This window comes from Pogoniulus pusillus, chromosome 8, assembly GCF_015220805.1.
Source record: "Pogoniulus pusillus isolate bPogPus1 chromosome 8, bPogPus1.pri, whole genome shotgun sequence".
Classification (NCBI taxonomy): domain Eukaryota; kingdom Metazoa; phylum Chordata; class Aves; order Piciformes; family Lybiidae; genus Pogoniulus; species Pogoniulus pusillus.
In genome coordinates, this window is record NC_087271.1 from 30,539,781 (window position 1) to 30,554,620 (window position 14,840).

General features: G+C 44.7%; 1 protein-coding gene across 1 annotated transcript; it reads right to left on the minus strand.

Annotated features, from left to right (window-relative positions):
• Positions 1–1,775: 1,775 nt before the first annotated feature.
• Positions 1,776–13,047, minus strand: LPAR3 (lysophosphatidic acid receptor 3). Its single transcript, XM_064148318.1, has 3 exons — positions 12,985–13,047; positions 10,931–11,688; positions 1,776–2,686 (listed from the first exon to the last, which is right to left on the minus strand). The coding sequence occupies exons 2-3, from the start codon at positions 11,664–11,666 to the stop codon at positions 2,337–2,339; spliced, it is 1,086 nt and encodes a 361-aa protein (XP_064004388.1). The 5' UTR covers positions 11,667–11,688; positions 12,985–13,047; the 3' UTR covers positions 1,776–2,336.
• Positions 13,048–14,840: the final 1,793 nt, after the last annotated feature.

The window sequence follows — 14,840 nt, forward strand, 5'->3', positions numbered from 1 at the left end:
CTCTGCCGGACAGACCTAGTGTTTTCCCCAGTCTTGGAGATGTTCCACATCTTCATCCAAGCTTTCCTCAGGGCCTGATTCAACCAAGCATTACACTGTCTAGCATTGCTAGTAAACATGACAAATTTATTAAACCCCACCCTGCTTACCTGTGGTAATATGAAACAAAGTTTCCTCATCTTCATTTTTATCTGCTGTTTAATCAGTTTTAGCTTGGACGACTCTATGGGAACAAGTAATAGCAACAGCATCCATTTACTGCTGACTGTGCTAGGTAATGTTTCCTGTTTTGCTGGTGACTGAACAACACGAGCGTTTTATCTTGAAGTAGCATTTTATTTTCTGCCAGCTTTGTATACAGAGCTTCAGCCTAGTTAACACAAACACTGCACTGCAGGTAGCTGTAGGGACAGGACCGCTTGCATGCTATGCCTTTTGCAATGCCACTGGCTCTAGAAAGCATCATTTTACATACTTTTCATAACACCAAACTAACAAAGTAGTATTAGCACAAGAACATTGCATTTCAGTGGCCAAAAAAAAAAAAAAAAGAGAATAAAACCCCAAACATGTAAACCTTTCCAGCATTATTCATAAATACAGCATTTACCTTGAAATGTTAGGCCATAGCCCTACAACATAACTTGTGCTATGGGAGAACTCTCTGAACAAGGGCTTGCTGTGTTCATAACTTCAAGCCCACTACAAAATCTCCCAGTGCCTTCTAAAAACCTGGCCATTGAACCAAGTGCTGGTTTTGCTTTGACCAGCACTGTTCAGGTACCCATATGCAAGTTACTCCAAAGAAAGAACTTGTCCAAACCACAGCTAATCTTTAGACTTTCAGCCTTATACAGTATGCTTTTGACATTGTTGTGACAATTCCAAGTGGTCACTTCCAAAACAACTCTGTTTGTGGTCAACTGCTTCAATACTAGGAATCAAAACTCCTCTAGAACACAACACAGGTAACTCCTCTTGAAATTAAGATGGGTAGCAGGAAACTCATTGCTGTTGAAACCAAGGGCAGGAATCAAATTTCTGGAGTACTGGCTAATCCACATTCCAACTTTTAATTGGAACCTTTAAAAGCTTAAATTTAAAACCTATATCCTAGAGCTTTAAATTGCTGTATCTGTTATTAGAGCACACTGCACAAGTCAAAAGTCCACAGCTTTTTGAGCTGTGGCTGCAGTGACACTAGACTGGATTAGTCTAAAAGCCCTTCATTGCTTGCTATTTCATGGCCTCTTCCTCAAGTACCTTCCAGTAAGATATGACTGCAAATCAGAGGTTAAATGTGGTCCAGACAAGCAGGCAACTCAATGCATATTGTACCTATTTTGGGAGTCTAGCTTGGTTTCTGGCTTTTTTTTGCCTGTAAGTTAATTTCTGCTTTAAATAGCTTGATTGAACCTGCATCTATGCATATTTAAACTTCCCCAATAGCTCCTCCTCTCAAAACGGAGTTTTGGATTTTAATATCTCTCAGTAACATATCAGTTAAACAGAGGTGAGCACACCCATGTGGTGTTCCCTAGGGAAGTAAGAAATCAGCATAATGAACACAGCCACACTGCTCTTCTGTTAATCCAGGCTCCATGGCTGGCTACACAACAGCAGCAGAGAGTGCAACGCATCTCCTTGCAGCACTCGTACCACTATGGAAGTAGTAATGGCTTTTGTGCTTTTAATACTCTCAGATCCTGACAATCCGTTGTCAGACATACTCAAACACACCAGTGTCTGTTCTGGGCTTCCCATCACAGCCAGGTTTCTGGCATTGCTGTAACCAACCATCAAACGAACCTATTTTGAAGCAAGATAAGGGGGGGAAGAGAGAAAGTAAGAACTCTTTCACAAAGTCTGTAAACCGAGAAAACAAATTGCAATTCCATCCAGCCAAGCCCACAATCCTCCTCAAGATGTACAGAAACTCTTCAAAGCATAAATACTCAACAAATGCCAAGCCTGCACAGTCAGGCAGGTTTATTCCCTCTGTAGGAGCTTTAGAAGGATCTTACTACATTGTCTACGTTTTGTTTCCATGCACAAAAAAGTCTCTGAGATGCATTCATTTCACTTGCATGAAAAAAAAAAAATCAATTTCATGTACTCAAAAGAAAAACAGGAGAAAGACAGCAGCACAGAAAGTTTTCTTCATTACAAAGTGTTTTTCCACCAGGCAATTATTTATAAGAACTTTTGTTAACACTGGAGTTGAGGCTCTGGAACGAAGTGGATATATTGTTTACTAGCTTTGCCAGTCAATCTTCTCTTACAAAACCTCTCCCTTCCCCCTCTCCTTTTCCAGCCAAGCCAGTCCCGTGAATAGCTCAGGAGTTTCCTTTGTCACAAAGATCTCCTTTTCCACAAATTGTCCCTTGACTAATGCCATCTTCTATGTAGTGCCCCGAGGTATCTGTGCTCCTGCAGAGAACTGTTGAGGGGATCCGTGAGGAGCGTCTCTCCTGGCTCTTATCCTCAGAGAAGCAGCAAATCATCCTTTTCATGGTACCCCACATTTCATCATCTTTGTAAGAATAAATTATTGGATTCATGACAGAGTTCAACAGGGCCAGGAGAAGAAACCACCTTTTAACATCCTGAATCCCACAGCTGGTGCAGTTCAGACCATCAAGCAATAAGACAACCAGGCCAGGGGTCCAGCAGACAACAAAAGCACCTAGGGATAAGGAAAAAGAATAAAGTAACAACCACACAAAAGCCACAATCTACTACAGTCTCTCTGTTAATCCCTGAGCATGAGACAGGACAGCTCTTGGTGAGTAAGAATCCAGCTGCTCACAGCATTAGCTCAAACACATGTGGGAAAAGGTCAGCACAACAGTGATTTGTCCACACTGACAAATAAACAAGAGCTCTGGGGCATTAACAAGCAAGGAGCTAGAACTCTGAATGCATACTTCTGTCCAACTCTCATAAGCCAGAGGAGAAGATATTAGGTGGCCTGCTTCCACCACTGTCACAGTGTGAGTTCTGGGCTCCTCAAATCAAGAGAGATGTTGATATACTGGAACATGTCCAGCAAAGGGTGACAAAGCTGGTGAGAGGCCTGGAGCACAGCCCTGTGAGGAGAGGCTGAGGGAGCTGGGGGTGTGCAGCCTGGAAAAGAGGAGGCTCAGGGATGACTTCATTGCTGTCTACAATTACCTGAAGGGAGGTTGTAGCCAGGTGGGGGTTGGGCTCTTCTGCCAGGCAACCAGCAACAGAACAAGGGGACACAGTCTCAAGTTGTTCCCGGGGAGGTCTAGGCTGGATGTTAGGAGGAAGTTGTTGCCAGAGAGAGTGATTGGCATTGGAATGGGCTGCCCAGGGAGGTGGTGGAGTCACCATCCCTGGAGATGTTCAAGGAAAGCCTGGATGAGGCATTTAGTGCCATGGTCTAGTTGATTGTCTAGGGTTGGGTGATAGGTTGGACTGGATGATGTTGGAGGTCTCTTTCAACCTGCTTGATTCTATGATCCAAAGAAAAGATCCATCTTGCATCATGCTACAGCTGACTCTGCAAAGTTATGGGCACACTGCCAAAATTAAAAACCAAGAGTCACATCATTTAAACATGTCCTGGCTGGAAACCCTGCAGCTACTGTAGGAGGCATGATGCTGTCTGTAACACACTTGCACTGCTGGTTCCTCAGATGAAGCAGCAGCCCACCTCTGCCACTGCTCCCTCTTGAGCTGTGTGTGCTGGATAGTTCAGACCCAACAATTCAGATCCAGGAAAACAAGTGGAAAAAGAGAGGGAGAAAGAAACAAACAGGTAGGTTAGTGAAAACGAATAAAAAATGTAGCAGTCAATTAAAAAAAAATTAAGCAAAGAACAGAACAAAAACAGAGAAAAAGGATGAGGAAGCATGAAAGCAGTAATAGGGGAGCAAGAAGGCAGCAAGAGAGGCCTTTCTCCAAAAGATAGTAAGAAACCACACAAGGAGGCAGAAATGATCACAGCAAGGAAGCAGTAAGACACAAGGTGATCATAAAAGCTGGAAGAGGCAGAGTAGGACAATGCACTCCTCCCCCATCAGCCACTCAATTGGGGAAAAAAATATGAGAGGAGAGGTATTAGAGTGAAGAACCATAGAATCAACCAGGTTGCAAGAGACCTCCAAGGTCATCCAGTCCAACCTAGCACCCAGCCCTAGCCAGTCAACTAGACCATGGCACTAAGTGCCTCATCCAGGCTTTGCTTGAACACCTCCAGGGACGGTGCCTCCACCACCTCCCTGGGCAGCCCACTCCAATGCCAATCACTCTCTCTGGCAAGAACTTCCTCCTAACATCCAGCCTAGACCTCCCCTGGCACAGCTTGAGACTGTGTCCCCTTGTTCTGTTGCTGGTTGCCTGGCAGAAGAGACCAACCCCCACCTGGCTACAGCCTCCCTTCAACATGAAGAAAGTGGAAAGCACAGGAATCACAGCTGAGAAGGAAGTTCAATATTGCATTGACTATTTCTACATTATTGCACATCCTCACCATAAAGGCAGGGGTGTGGGCAGGACTGTTGGGGGCGGGGGGGGGGGAATGTCAGGACTGAAGGCAGGCCTGAGCCGCAAGCGTGGGAGGGGCTCTGATCTGCCCTGCCTGCCTCCCCCCAGCACTGCAGCCTGTCATCCCTCTCCTCGAGTTCAAGGAAGAAGTAGCCATATGCATGATAATACTACCTTAGCACAAGCCACAATTGCTGTCTGACATACAGAAATAGAAAATTACAACTCTGCACAACAGTCACAGCCTACTGAGGAAATTCCAAACATTTATAACAGAAGCTTCCTATTTGTTGGGCTCAGGGAAAAAAAAATGAACAAGTAAAGATGATAGCATTGATGTGCTAAAATGCTCTCCTGGGGGTACTTATATCTCTTCAGCAGTTTTGGCAAGGAGAGCAAGTCCAGCTGATTTTTTTAAAAGCCTCTTGTTTTCCCATATCTGAGCTATGCCAGCAAACAGTGGGAGAGCAGCCTGCCTCACACCAGGTCCCAGGAAGACAGAGCCAGGAGCTCTGGCGTGTGCATATGGGCTGGTTTCAGCAGCACTGGACACTTCTTCCCATCTGATGGGTTGGCCATGCTGTTATATAAAGTTATTTGCCCCTGCCATGGGGAGCTGCGAGCTGCTACCACAACACTTGTTTTCTCTGGTCAGTCTCTATACTACGTTTTGGCTCCAACATGCTGAGTAAGCAGTTGTGACACCAGTTCTCTCAGACTGCAAGGAAGAAAGCCCTGGACTGATTTATTGCCCCGGGGCTCACCAGCAAATCCCATCTGTACTAACAGGCACCAGAACCAGACCACCCAGACAACACTACTGCATCTAGCTAAGTGTCTCGGTAAGTATTTGGACAGGGAGCTTTCCCTAGCCACCAAGGGTCACTGGCAAAGTTGCCAGCATGCTGGCTCCATACAGAAATTAAGATGGTGTGAACCCTGCTTAGAACAAGCACAAGAAACATTTTCACCACATGTACCACAAGGCAAGAAATGCTGCTTTCATGAAAATCAGCAGCAGAGGAAACAGACCCCAAAGCCACACTTAACAAAAGACACTCATCTCTCCTTCACACAAAACCACAAGCTTGTAGTCTGTGAACTCCCAGAATATATCCCTGTCTACCTAGACAGGCAAACCCCTAAAAGGTTTCAGCAGCAAAAGATGAGAAACATCTGCACACATCTCTTTGCACATTTCCCCACCCCATGACCAAAGGCAAATACAAGGGCAACGTAGCGACAGCATCAGAGCTACTGCAGAACGCTTTCATTGGGCTGTTGCTTTGACTCCATCAAAAATACATTTTGCTGTGTATAGAGACAAGAGATTCACACCCTGCTCTTAGCACCACGGTGATGAAAGTGAGACGTGGCTCAGACTCGCAGCCTTGCTCAAATGTTGCTATTTTTACCACAGCGCTTTCAGAGGGACCCATGGTTTAACATAAATAGGTATCTTTGCCTTAGCCCTCTGGCAGTTCTCATTTGCAGACTTTTCATTCTGCTGAAGCTCCTCTCCCTGACAAAGTGCCACGCTCTGAAAGTAATTTAATTTCTGGGAGTCCATAAAATTCACAGGAAGGATAGGAAATACAGCCTGGCTGCAACATGAACCAGAACAACAGCGCTGAGTCTTCTGTGCTAGTTTGAAGCAGGGTAGAATGTTTTGGTGAGAAGAACTAGATCATAGGCTGTGAAAGGAAAACAGTGGTGATGTCTACTCCCCTCAGAGTCTTGCTGAAGAAGAAAGGGAAACCATTAGATAACACTCTCACCATTTTGTCGCACACTGCTTTGGGCTTTTGACTGAGCAGCAGCTCCCTAACCTCACCTTCCACTTATCTTTGCTTCTTAACCTCTGGCCGAACCTCTGTTCTTCTTTAGGACTGGGGTAAGGTTGAGAGGGGCAGGGGGAAGGTGCAGGGGTGGTTGAGAGCCCCTCCTGGGGACTCAGGTTTCTGGGAGGGGAGTTGTGTTTCTGTATTACTTTTACCTTGTATATTTCTGTATATAACTGTCTATACTGTAAATATCTGCTTGTATATTGTGCTAGCTGTAAATCAATAGCTTAATTTATATTTACATTCCCAGAGCCAGCTGAGTCTAGTTGGGTATTTCTAAAGTGTGGGGGGCAGGTGCCGCACCTTCACTGGACTTCTCTCCAGCCATGCATCAATGTCCTGCCATAGATCAGCACACCAAATAGGCTTTCCTTTCCTCTGCCAACCATGCTTCTTCCAGTCCTTTAGCCAACCCCAGAGAGCATTGGCTACCATCCACGAGTTGGTGTAGAGGTAAAGGATAGGCCAATTTTCACGTTCAGCCACATCAAGAGCAAGTTGGACAGCTTTTACCTCAGCGAACTGACTGGGAGATCAGGTATTGTGATGCTTTAAGGTCAGTTTGAAGGCTTTCAACTAGATTTGAACATGGAATTTTTTCTTGTAGATTACACCATCCCTGCTTGAAAACGAAATCCTATATACACAAGAAGCAGTACTGATGCTTTGGCAGCATCACGTTACAAAACTCTCCGCATGGAGTGTCCCTGAGCATGCCAGCACTGAAGGAAAAAAAAAGTGCAGTAGCTTCCAGTTGCCTTTGCCACATGTGCACCAGAGTTAAAACAGCAAGTTAGCATTTAAACTATAAATTCAGTAAGACTGAAAATCATCCACCCCAAACTTGCTATTTCAGCAGAAATCTCATAGACACAAATTGAAAGTCATGGACCCACACACCTGCAGTCATCCTCCTTCACAACTACTGTCGCAGGCTTAGCCTTGTGCCACAGTTAGTCTTAGAGGATTCTACCCCCTTTGGCCAGGTTTCCTATCTTCCAGCTTCCACAAGATAACCTGTGGTTTTGCCTGCCAAAGAGAGAGCCATGTCACCTGTTCCTATGCTGTAGCAGATCATTTAAGGGTTAGGTTAGGAAGATTTTGTGACAGACCTGAGTTCCAGCCTTTAGAAGAGGCTATCCAAGGGTGTGTGTAAAAAAAACCAAGGGTGGTGTAAAAAACGTAACACACACAGCTGCCATCACCATAGACTCAAACTGAAAATCAGATTGCCCCAGCTCTTAACTGCAAGAGCACAAGAGATGTCTGTCTAGAGAGGACAGTGGCGTTTTACTGGAGGAAAAGATTGCCACAGGCTCTTCCTCCCCCGAGAAAGAGATGGAGGCAGACAGGAGGACCAGCAAGTACATGCAGCTTCCTTCCACACAGCAGCAGGGCAGGACGAGCTCATCCTGAAACACCCATAAAATCAGAGCACTAACTAGAACCCTGGGTTTTGTCATGCTTCATCCAGCCACAGAGCATCTTGGAATGACTTTTAATTACAGCTGGATTAGGCACGTACTCTAAAGCACCTTCAGAGGTTTTGGAACAAGACACTAAAAATAACTGCCTCAGACAGAACCAGTGTACAGTTATAGATTGCTGCATCAACGGATGCAAGTATAGTTCTAGAGGTGTCAGTTTGGTACACTTGGTGACTCCTTTGGTAATAGGAAAGCCCCCCCAAAAAAAGGTTGTTCAGTTTCTAAAACACTTTGCACCGTATGCTCAAATGACTTGGGCAGGAATGAGCATTTCAAACACTTGAACATCTCATCCTTAGAAATAAGCATTTGAGGAAAGCTCCTCAGAGTCAGCATTCAGAGAGATAATATCAAGGAAGATGCTAAGATAGATAAGACTTCCTCTGGCACAGAAGTTTTGGGGTAGATTTTGCACCCTGCAACACATGCACTAATTTGACTTCTTTGGCAGCAGTTCTGTTTTGGGTTTGCTTCTGACTGGCAAAGTAAATATATAAAATCACAACCTCTGAAGTATCATTCAAGCTTTCTAAGTTAAATTTGCATGACCCAGCATGCAATATCATTAGATGCTTTATTCATATTATAGTTTAATTCAGTGGCTGAAAAGCCATGTACTGCAACAGAATGCCAATCTTTAAATGGAGCTGTATTCCTAAGGCCTCTCTCCCCAGCAAAATAAAAAGACCAAAATGAAGTTTAAAGTGGGGGTTATTTCCACATGGCAGCATGGCTGTGATGAGCACTCAACACCTGCCACAGGCTAAAGGACTACGAGGAATTTGCAAACGGCAGCCACTGCCACTGTTCTTCCAACTCCCACATCAGCCAGTCTGATGTCCTCCCCAAAACACAGACCACCTCTGCTGACATGCAAACAGGCATGGGTGGCACAGCGTTAATCTGACACTCAGCACCTGGAAAACCAGAGTAGTATTAACTATATAAATAGATGTCTACCTTTGACAAGGCTCTGCATGTTGATTTATTTGCACACAGTTTCCCAGAAAACAGCCTGCAGTTGTAACTTGCACAGGAACCTTTAATGAACTGATCTCGAAAAATGCTTTTCTGTCTCTTTCCAATGCAGCAGTTAACTACAGTCCACCCAATACTTATTTATACATTAGGTTAGGGTCACATTTGGAGTAACTCAGGATTTTTTGGCAAGGGTTTGCTCCTTTTAGGTGGATAGTTTAAGTTTCACTGCTTGGGAGCTTAAGACAGGGTAAAAGATGAAATCTTGCCCCTGCAAGTTGAGCTGGGGTACAGGAACAACCACCACATTGTTTCTCTCTGTAAGTGCCATAAAAGCAAAGGGGGAAAGAGAGAATCACAACTAGGGTGGAAGTTTAAAAGCAAAGGCTCTTGCAGTGGATAAGCTAACTTCAGAAGGTACAAAGATGTAAATGTAACCTGCTTTTAGTATATAAGTACAAATAAGAAACTTCAACTGATCTTAAGAGTTCAAAATACTTTAAGACATCATTTGGTAGATGAAGATGTTGTGTACTATAGCACTATTATTGCAGACAGCATCCATAGCCCACAAGGGGAAGAAAGTGTTCTCATCCTGGACTTCCTACCACAGCAAATCCCTGCAAAGTGACACTTTGCTCTCTAGTTCTCTAGTACAACAATGCAGCAGTACAAAACAACTGCCCCCCAGGTATATATGGACACCAACTTTCCTGTGCTGGCTCATATAACATCAGAACAGTCATAGAATCAACCAGGTTGCAAGGGACCTCCAAGATCATCCAGTCCAACCTAGCACCCAGCCCTAGCCAGTCAACTAGACCATGGCACTGAGTGCCTCATCCAGGCTTTTCTTGAACACCTCCAGGGACGGTGCCTCCACCACCTCCCTGGGCAGCCCATTCCAATGCCAATCACTCTCTCTGGGAAGAACTTCCTCCTAACATCCAGCCTAGACCTCCCCTGCCACAGCTTGAGACTGTGTCCCCTTGTTCTGTTGCTGGTTGCCTGGCAGAAGAGACCAACCCCCACCTGGCTACAGCCTCCCTTCAGATAGTTGTAGACAGCAATGAGGTCATCCCTGAGCCTCCTCTTCTCCAGGCTAAACAACCCCAGCTCCCTCAGCCTCTCCTCATAGGGTTTGTGTTTCAGGCCTTTCACCAGCTTTGTTGTCCTTCTCTGGACACGTTCCATCACCTCAACATCTCTCTGGAATTGAGTGGTAAGCCCTATTTGTGGTTTTAGGCTGTGCCAACACCTGATCCCAGCTTCACAAGTGTCCTACTGTCCCTGCAGCTCCACCTGCAGCAAGCTGCATGAGCCACACTTGCATGATGCCTGGCTTCCACAAAGCATCCCACTAACATCCAAGTGTTCTGGAGGAAAATGGAGTGCTACAGCTAGTATTTTGTTCCAACAATCAATTACTTGCTTTGTGCATACCCAATTTAACAAGCGGCTACAACACATCCAGCTGAAGTGATCTGAGCTGCTCAAATACCATCAGTGTCTCTAAGGAAAAATCCAGGGCAAATCTCATGATCCAAGGCCATATTGTAACCATCATCTGAAAATATTTTGCACTGTGATGTCTTCAGAGAATGAAAGTGAATTGTCCCCTTGCAAAGCAATGCTCACTCAAAGTCAAAGGCCAGCCAGGAATGCTCTCTTTCCCAGGGAACGCACATGTCCAGGGGAAAGAAGTTGGTGTGTTCAAAAAACAGCCACAAGGAAGAAGTACAAAGAACAGTACCCCCCTAAACCATCCAGACACAGGACTCACAGTCTTGTGAAGATATCAAAGAATCTTCACAAGCCTTCCTCCAAAGTTATTTTGTGTTCCCTCCCCCCACCCTAACTGCATGTGACTGCCCACCTACTGACTGGTCTTCTATTTGCTATCTCTGCATCTCTGTTTGATGCAGCATTTATTTTCATTATCTGAAACAGACATAAGACTAAATCCACAACCTAGAATTTTGATGAGGATTCTTTTGTTTTGGGGGATGCTGGCTTTTAAAACGTTGCTTAGACAAACAAAACCCCAAACCACACAAACCCGCTGATGGGCACTGCCAGCCTTGCACACCCTGGTTTGTCCTCTCTTACCTAAGACAGTCATGACAGTCTTCATAAGCTTCATAGGGGTTCTTCTACGACTAATGGATCCACTAGTGTGAGATGACAAGACATTAGTTTTCCTCTGGACGTACATGTAGATCCTTATGTAAACCACCACCATAATGACAAAGACAACGAGGTTTAAGATGCTCCAGAACACCAGGTAACTTCTGCTGTAAATAGGCGCCAGGGATGAGCAAGCAGTAATGTCACAGAGGCAGTTCCAACCCAGGGTAGGAACAGCACCCATGAAAATAGCAATGGCCCAAATTGATATGATTAGAAAAGTGACTCTCTTCTTGGTGAGATTACTGTGGATCTTCATCCGCATTATCGACATGTGCCGCTCGACAGCTATGACGAGAAGATTCACCAGGGAAGCTGTCAGGCTGGTGTCCAGAAGACCCTGACGCAAAAACCAGCGGTTAACAGTTAATGTCTTGGACACGGGGCCGGTGTGGAACATCAAGAAGACATAGGCAATTCCAGCAAAAAAGTCTGCAGCAGCTAAATTGGCCAGGAGGTAGTAAAAGGGAAAATGAAACCGCCTGTTCTTGACCACAGCTGCTATGACCAACGAATTGGAAATGAAAATGAAGAGACAGAAAAACGTCCCAAAACACAGAACGACAATAAGTTTGGGTCCTGTCCACTCGTCTACTGTGTCAGTGTTTGTCCTGTTGTAAAAGAAGTCCATGCGCTTATCGTAGTAGCATTCGTTCATCCTGAATTAAAGCCCCGACATCCTAGGGAGGGTGGAAGGGAGGGGGAAGAAAGAAAGCATTAAAAATTGATTCCTGGTCCTTGCTTCAATCACCATACCAAACATCTTTTTTTCCCTAGGAGGAGGGGCACAGACCAGGGACACGAGAAGCTCTATATTTGGAGCCTTAGGTAAAAAGCCATATTGCAGAAGGAGACAGCCTGTTCACTGGAGGACTGCAGTGCATGATGCTTTGATGTATCATGTACTTTCAAAAGACTTACCTGCTTACAAACCCCAGTACAGCTCCTTTGCACTATCAGTCATGCTGTGCAGGCAACCAAGTGGAAGTTAAGAGGTTAAAAGTGACTTTCTGGAGGCTGAGAAGCAGCCAAGCCATTCTCCCATGTTTGAGCCACAGCCCCATCATTATTTCCATTTCTCAATGTATCCAGTCAGAACAGGGAAGTATAAATCATAACTCTTCCATTTTACTGACTAAGCACCGAAAAAGCCATTACTGGAAATACTTCTTTTATTCAATTCTGTATTAATAAATGTGAAAGTGTACATATGTAAGATGCTACAGGCACCTATATTCTGAGTACAAGCCTATGTTGCTACAGGACTTAAGTAAACTTGCTGAAAATAGAAAAACAGTCTACATATTTGACTACTGTAAAGCCAGGGCTTGTTTTATTGGGCTCTCAACCCTGTGAACACCACACAGTCCAATTATCTTCTAAACCAAAACACATCTCCCTACCCAACCACAGGATTAAGTGAGCAACAACAGCAGTACTGGGATTTTATTACTTCTTTTTCCCCTTATACCCACTCAGCATTATTTTGGACACAGGGCTATTAAACATGGTGGAAGGGGGAGCCTGTGTTCCAGATTACATCACACTGCAGCCACTCCAGTGAGGTCAATGTCAGCTGCCTTAGCAATTTTACCACCTTTATTATGAACAAAACTGAACCCAAGCCAATTTACACAGGCAACTGACAGCAATTCCATCTGGTGACCAGATTCCTTTGCAGAGTCTTAAAGCCTTAGTAGCAACAGTCTGAGTCTCATTACCACGAGTCCTCACATTAGCTGTCAGTGTCTGAATAAAGGCTTTAACAATTAAGCTTGTTATTAGACATTGTACAGTTCCTAGCAACACTCCAAACCCCAACATTACCACAAAATCCTAATCATGTTAATTATTATACTAAGTGCTTAAGAATATTTATATGCCTGTAAATATTATACCTGTGTCTAAGGACAGAGAAGAGGAAGTGTCAGAACTGCAGGACAGACAGCAACACTTATCAGGTTTTGTAAACCAACCTGTGAGCCTCAGGCTGTCAGAAGTGCCACTGATAGACTAAGTGGGGCTGAAAAGAAAAAAGAACAAAAATGTAGAAGTGGTTACAGGCAGAAAGATATAAAAAAAAGCAGTTTTTTACCTCAGCAGCTAAAATTGATCACAGCTAAGTGAGGTTCACTCAGTCTACTACTACCCTGTGATTACTTAACAGTTGTATCTCATGTGTTCAAGGACTAGGAGGCAAATCAAGCAAACCCCAGCAGGTTGGCTAACAAGCTACCTTTATATTACAATTGCCCTGTGACTTTTCAGATTAAAAGGTTCATCTTCTGTCATTTAATCATGCCACATGTCCAGAGAAGGGTGATGAAGCTGGTGAGAGGCCTGGAACACAACCCTATGAGGAAAGTCTGAGGGAGCTGGGGTTGTTTAGCCTGGAGAAGAGGAGGCTCAGGGATGACCTCATTGCTGTCTACAACTACCTGAAGGGAGGTTGTAGCCAGGTGGGGGTTGGTCTCTTCTGCCAGGCAACCAGCAACAGAACAAGGGGACACAGTCTCAAGTTGTGATGGGGGAGATCTAGGCTGGATGTTAGGAGGAAGTTGTTTCCAGAGAGAGTGATTGGCATTGGAATGGGCTGCCCAGGGAGATGGTGGAGGCACCTTCCCTGGAGGTGTTCAAGCAAAGCCTGGCTGAGGCACTTAGTGCCGTGGTCTAGCTGATTGGACAGGGCTGGGTGATAGGTTGGACTGGATGACCTTGGAGGTCTCTTGCAACCTGGTTGTTTCTATGATTTCTTTCATGTGACATTAATAGTAGTTAATTTTAAATCAGATTCTGCATCAACTTCTGCTATTCCATTGCTATTCCATGATTAATATCTTTAATGACACACCCCCCCACACCCCCCCCCTTTTTTTTTTTCTGAACGAGGTCTTTTTTTTTCTTGGCTCCCACCTTATACGTAGTCAGTATAAAGTCAGGCCACTTAACATTGTGACCTACTTAATTACTCTCAAGAACCTAGGCAGCCACTTCCTTTACAGAAGAGCACAATACTGAAAGCATCAAAGTACATAGAACTAAGAACAATTACTTAAGGGCAAGAGGCAGAAAAAAAACCCCAAGAAATTATCTCTCTAATGCTGAAACATTCCTGAGCATTCTTTCAATTAAAAGTTAACAGCCTCAGCAACTCACATGCACTCTAGTCAGCCAGAATTCAAAGCCTATCGCTCCCTGTTCAGGGCAATATAGTGGAGCTGGGCAGTCAGTACATTCCCCATTCTCACATTAGACTTAATCCGAGTTTGAGTTGTTCTAAGTAAGCAGAAGTCCCTCAGGAGCGCAGACATGTGCTGGGAATCCTGCTCAGCTGAGCCGGCTCTGCTCTTACCCACCAAGGCAGAAAAAGACCTTGGTGAGCCTGACATGAAGCTTTTACAGAGCAGCAGAAATGCCTGCAAATAGAAGCAGCATTTTGGGCAAGGATGGCAGGGGAGGGGATTTTATTTTTTTTAAACCCTAAACTGTGAAAATTATAGTGAAGGTTTTCTGAACATGTTGTATCTTACTATGTAATCATCTCCACAGATGAGCATCTCCTCTGTGAAGTCAGACCTAGAGACCTTATCACAGCCTTCCAATATTTGAAAGGGGCCTACAGGAAAGCTGCTGAGGAACTTTTTAGAATGTTCATAGAATCACAGAATCAAGCAGGTTGGAAGAGACCTCCAAGATCATCCAGCCCAACCTAGCACCCAGCCCTAGCCAGTCAACTAGACCATGGCACTAAGCACCCCATCCAGTCCTGTTTTGAACACCTCCAGGGACTGCGACTCCACCACCTCCCTGGGCAGCCCATTCCAATGCAAAT

Excerpts from the sequence above, each read along its gene's own strand:
- LPAR3 (XM_064148318.1), bottom strand. The coding sequence starts at position 11,666 with ATGAACGAATGCTACTACGATAAGCGCATGGACTTCTTTTACAACAGG. Across the intron at positions 2,687-10,930 it reads GACTGTCATGACTGTCTTAG|GTGCTTTTGTTGTCTGCTGG; the intron begins GTAAGAGAGGAC and ends CCTTATCCCTAG.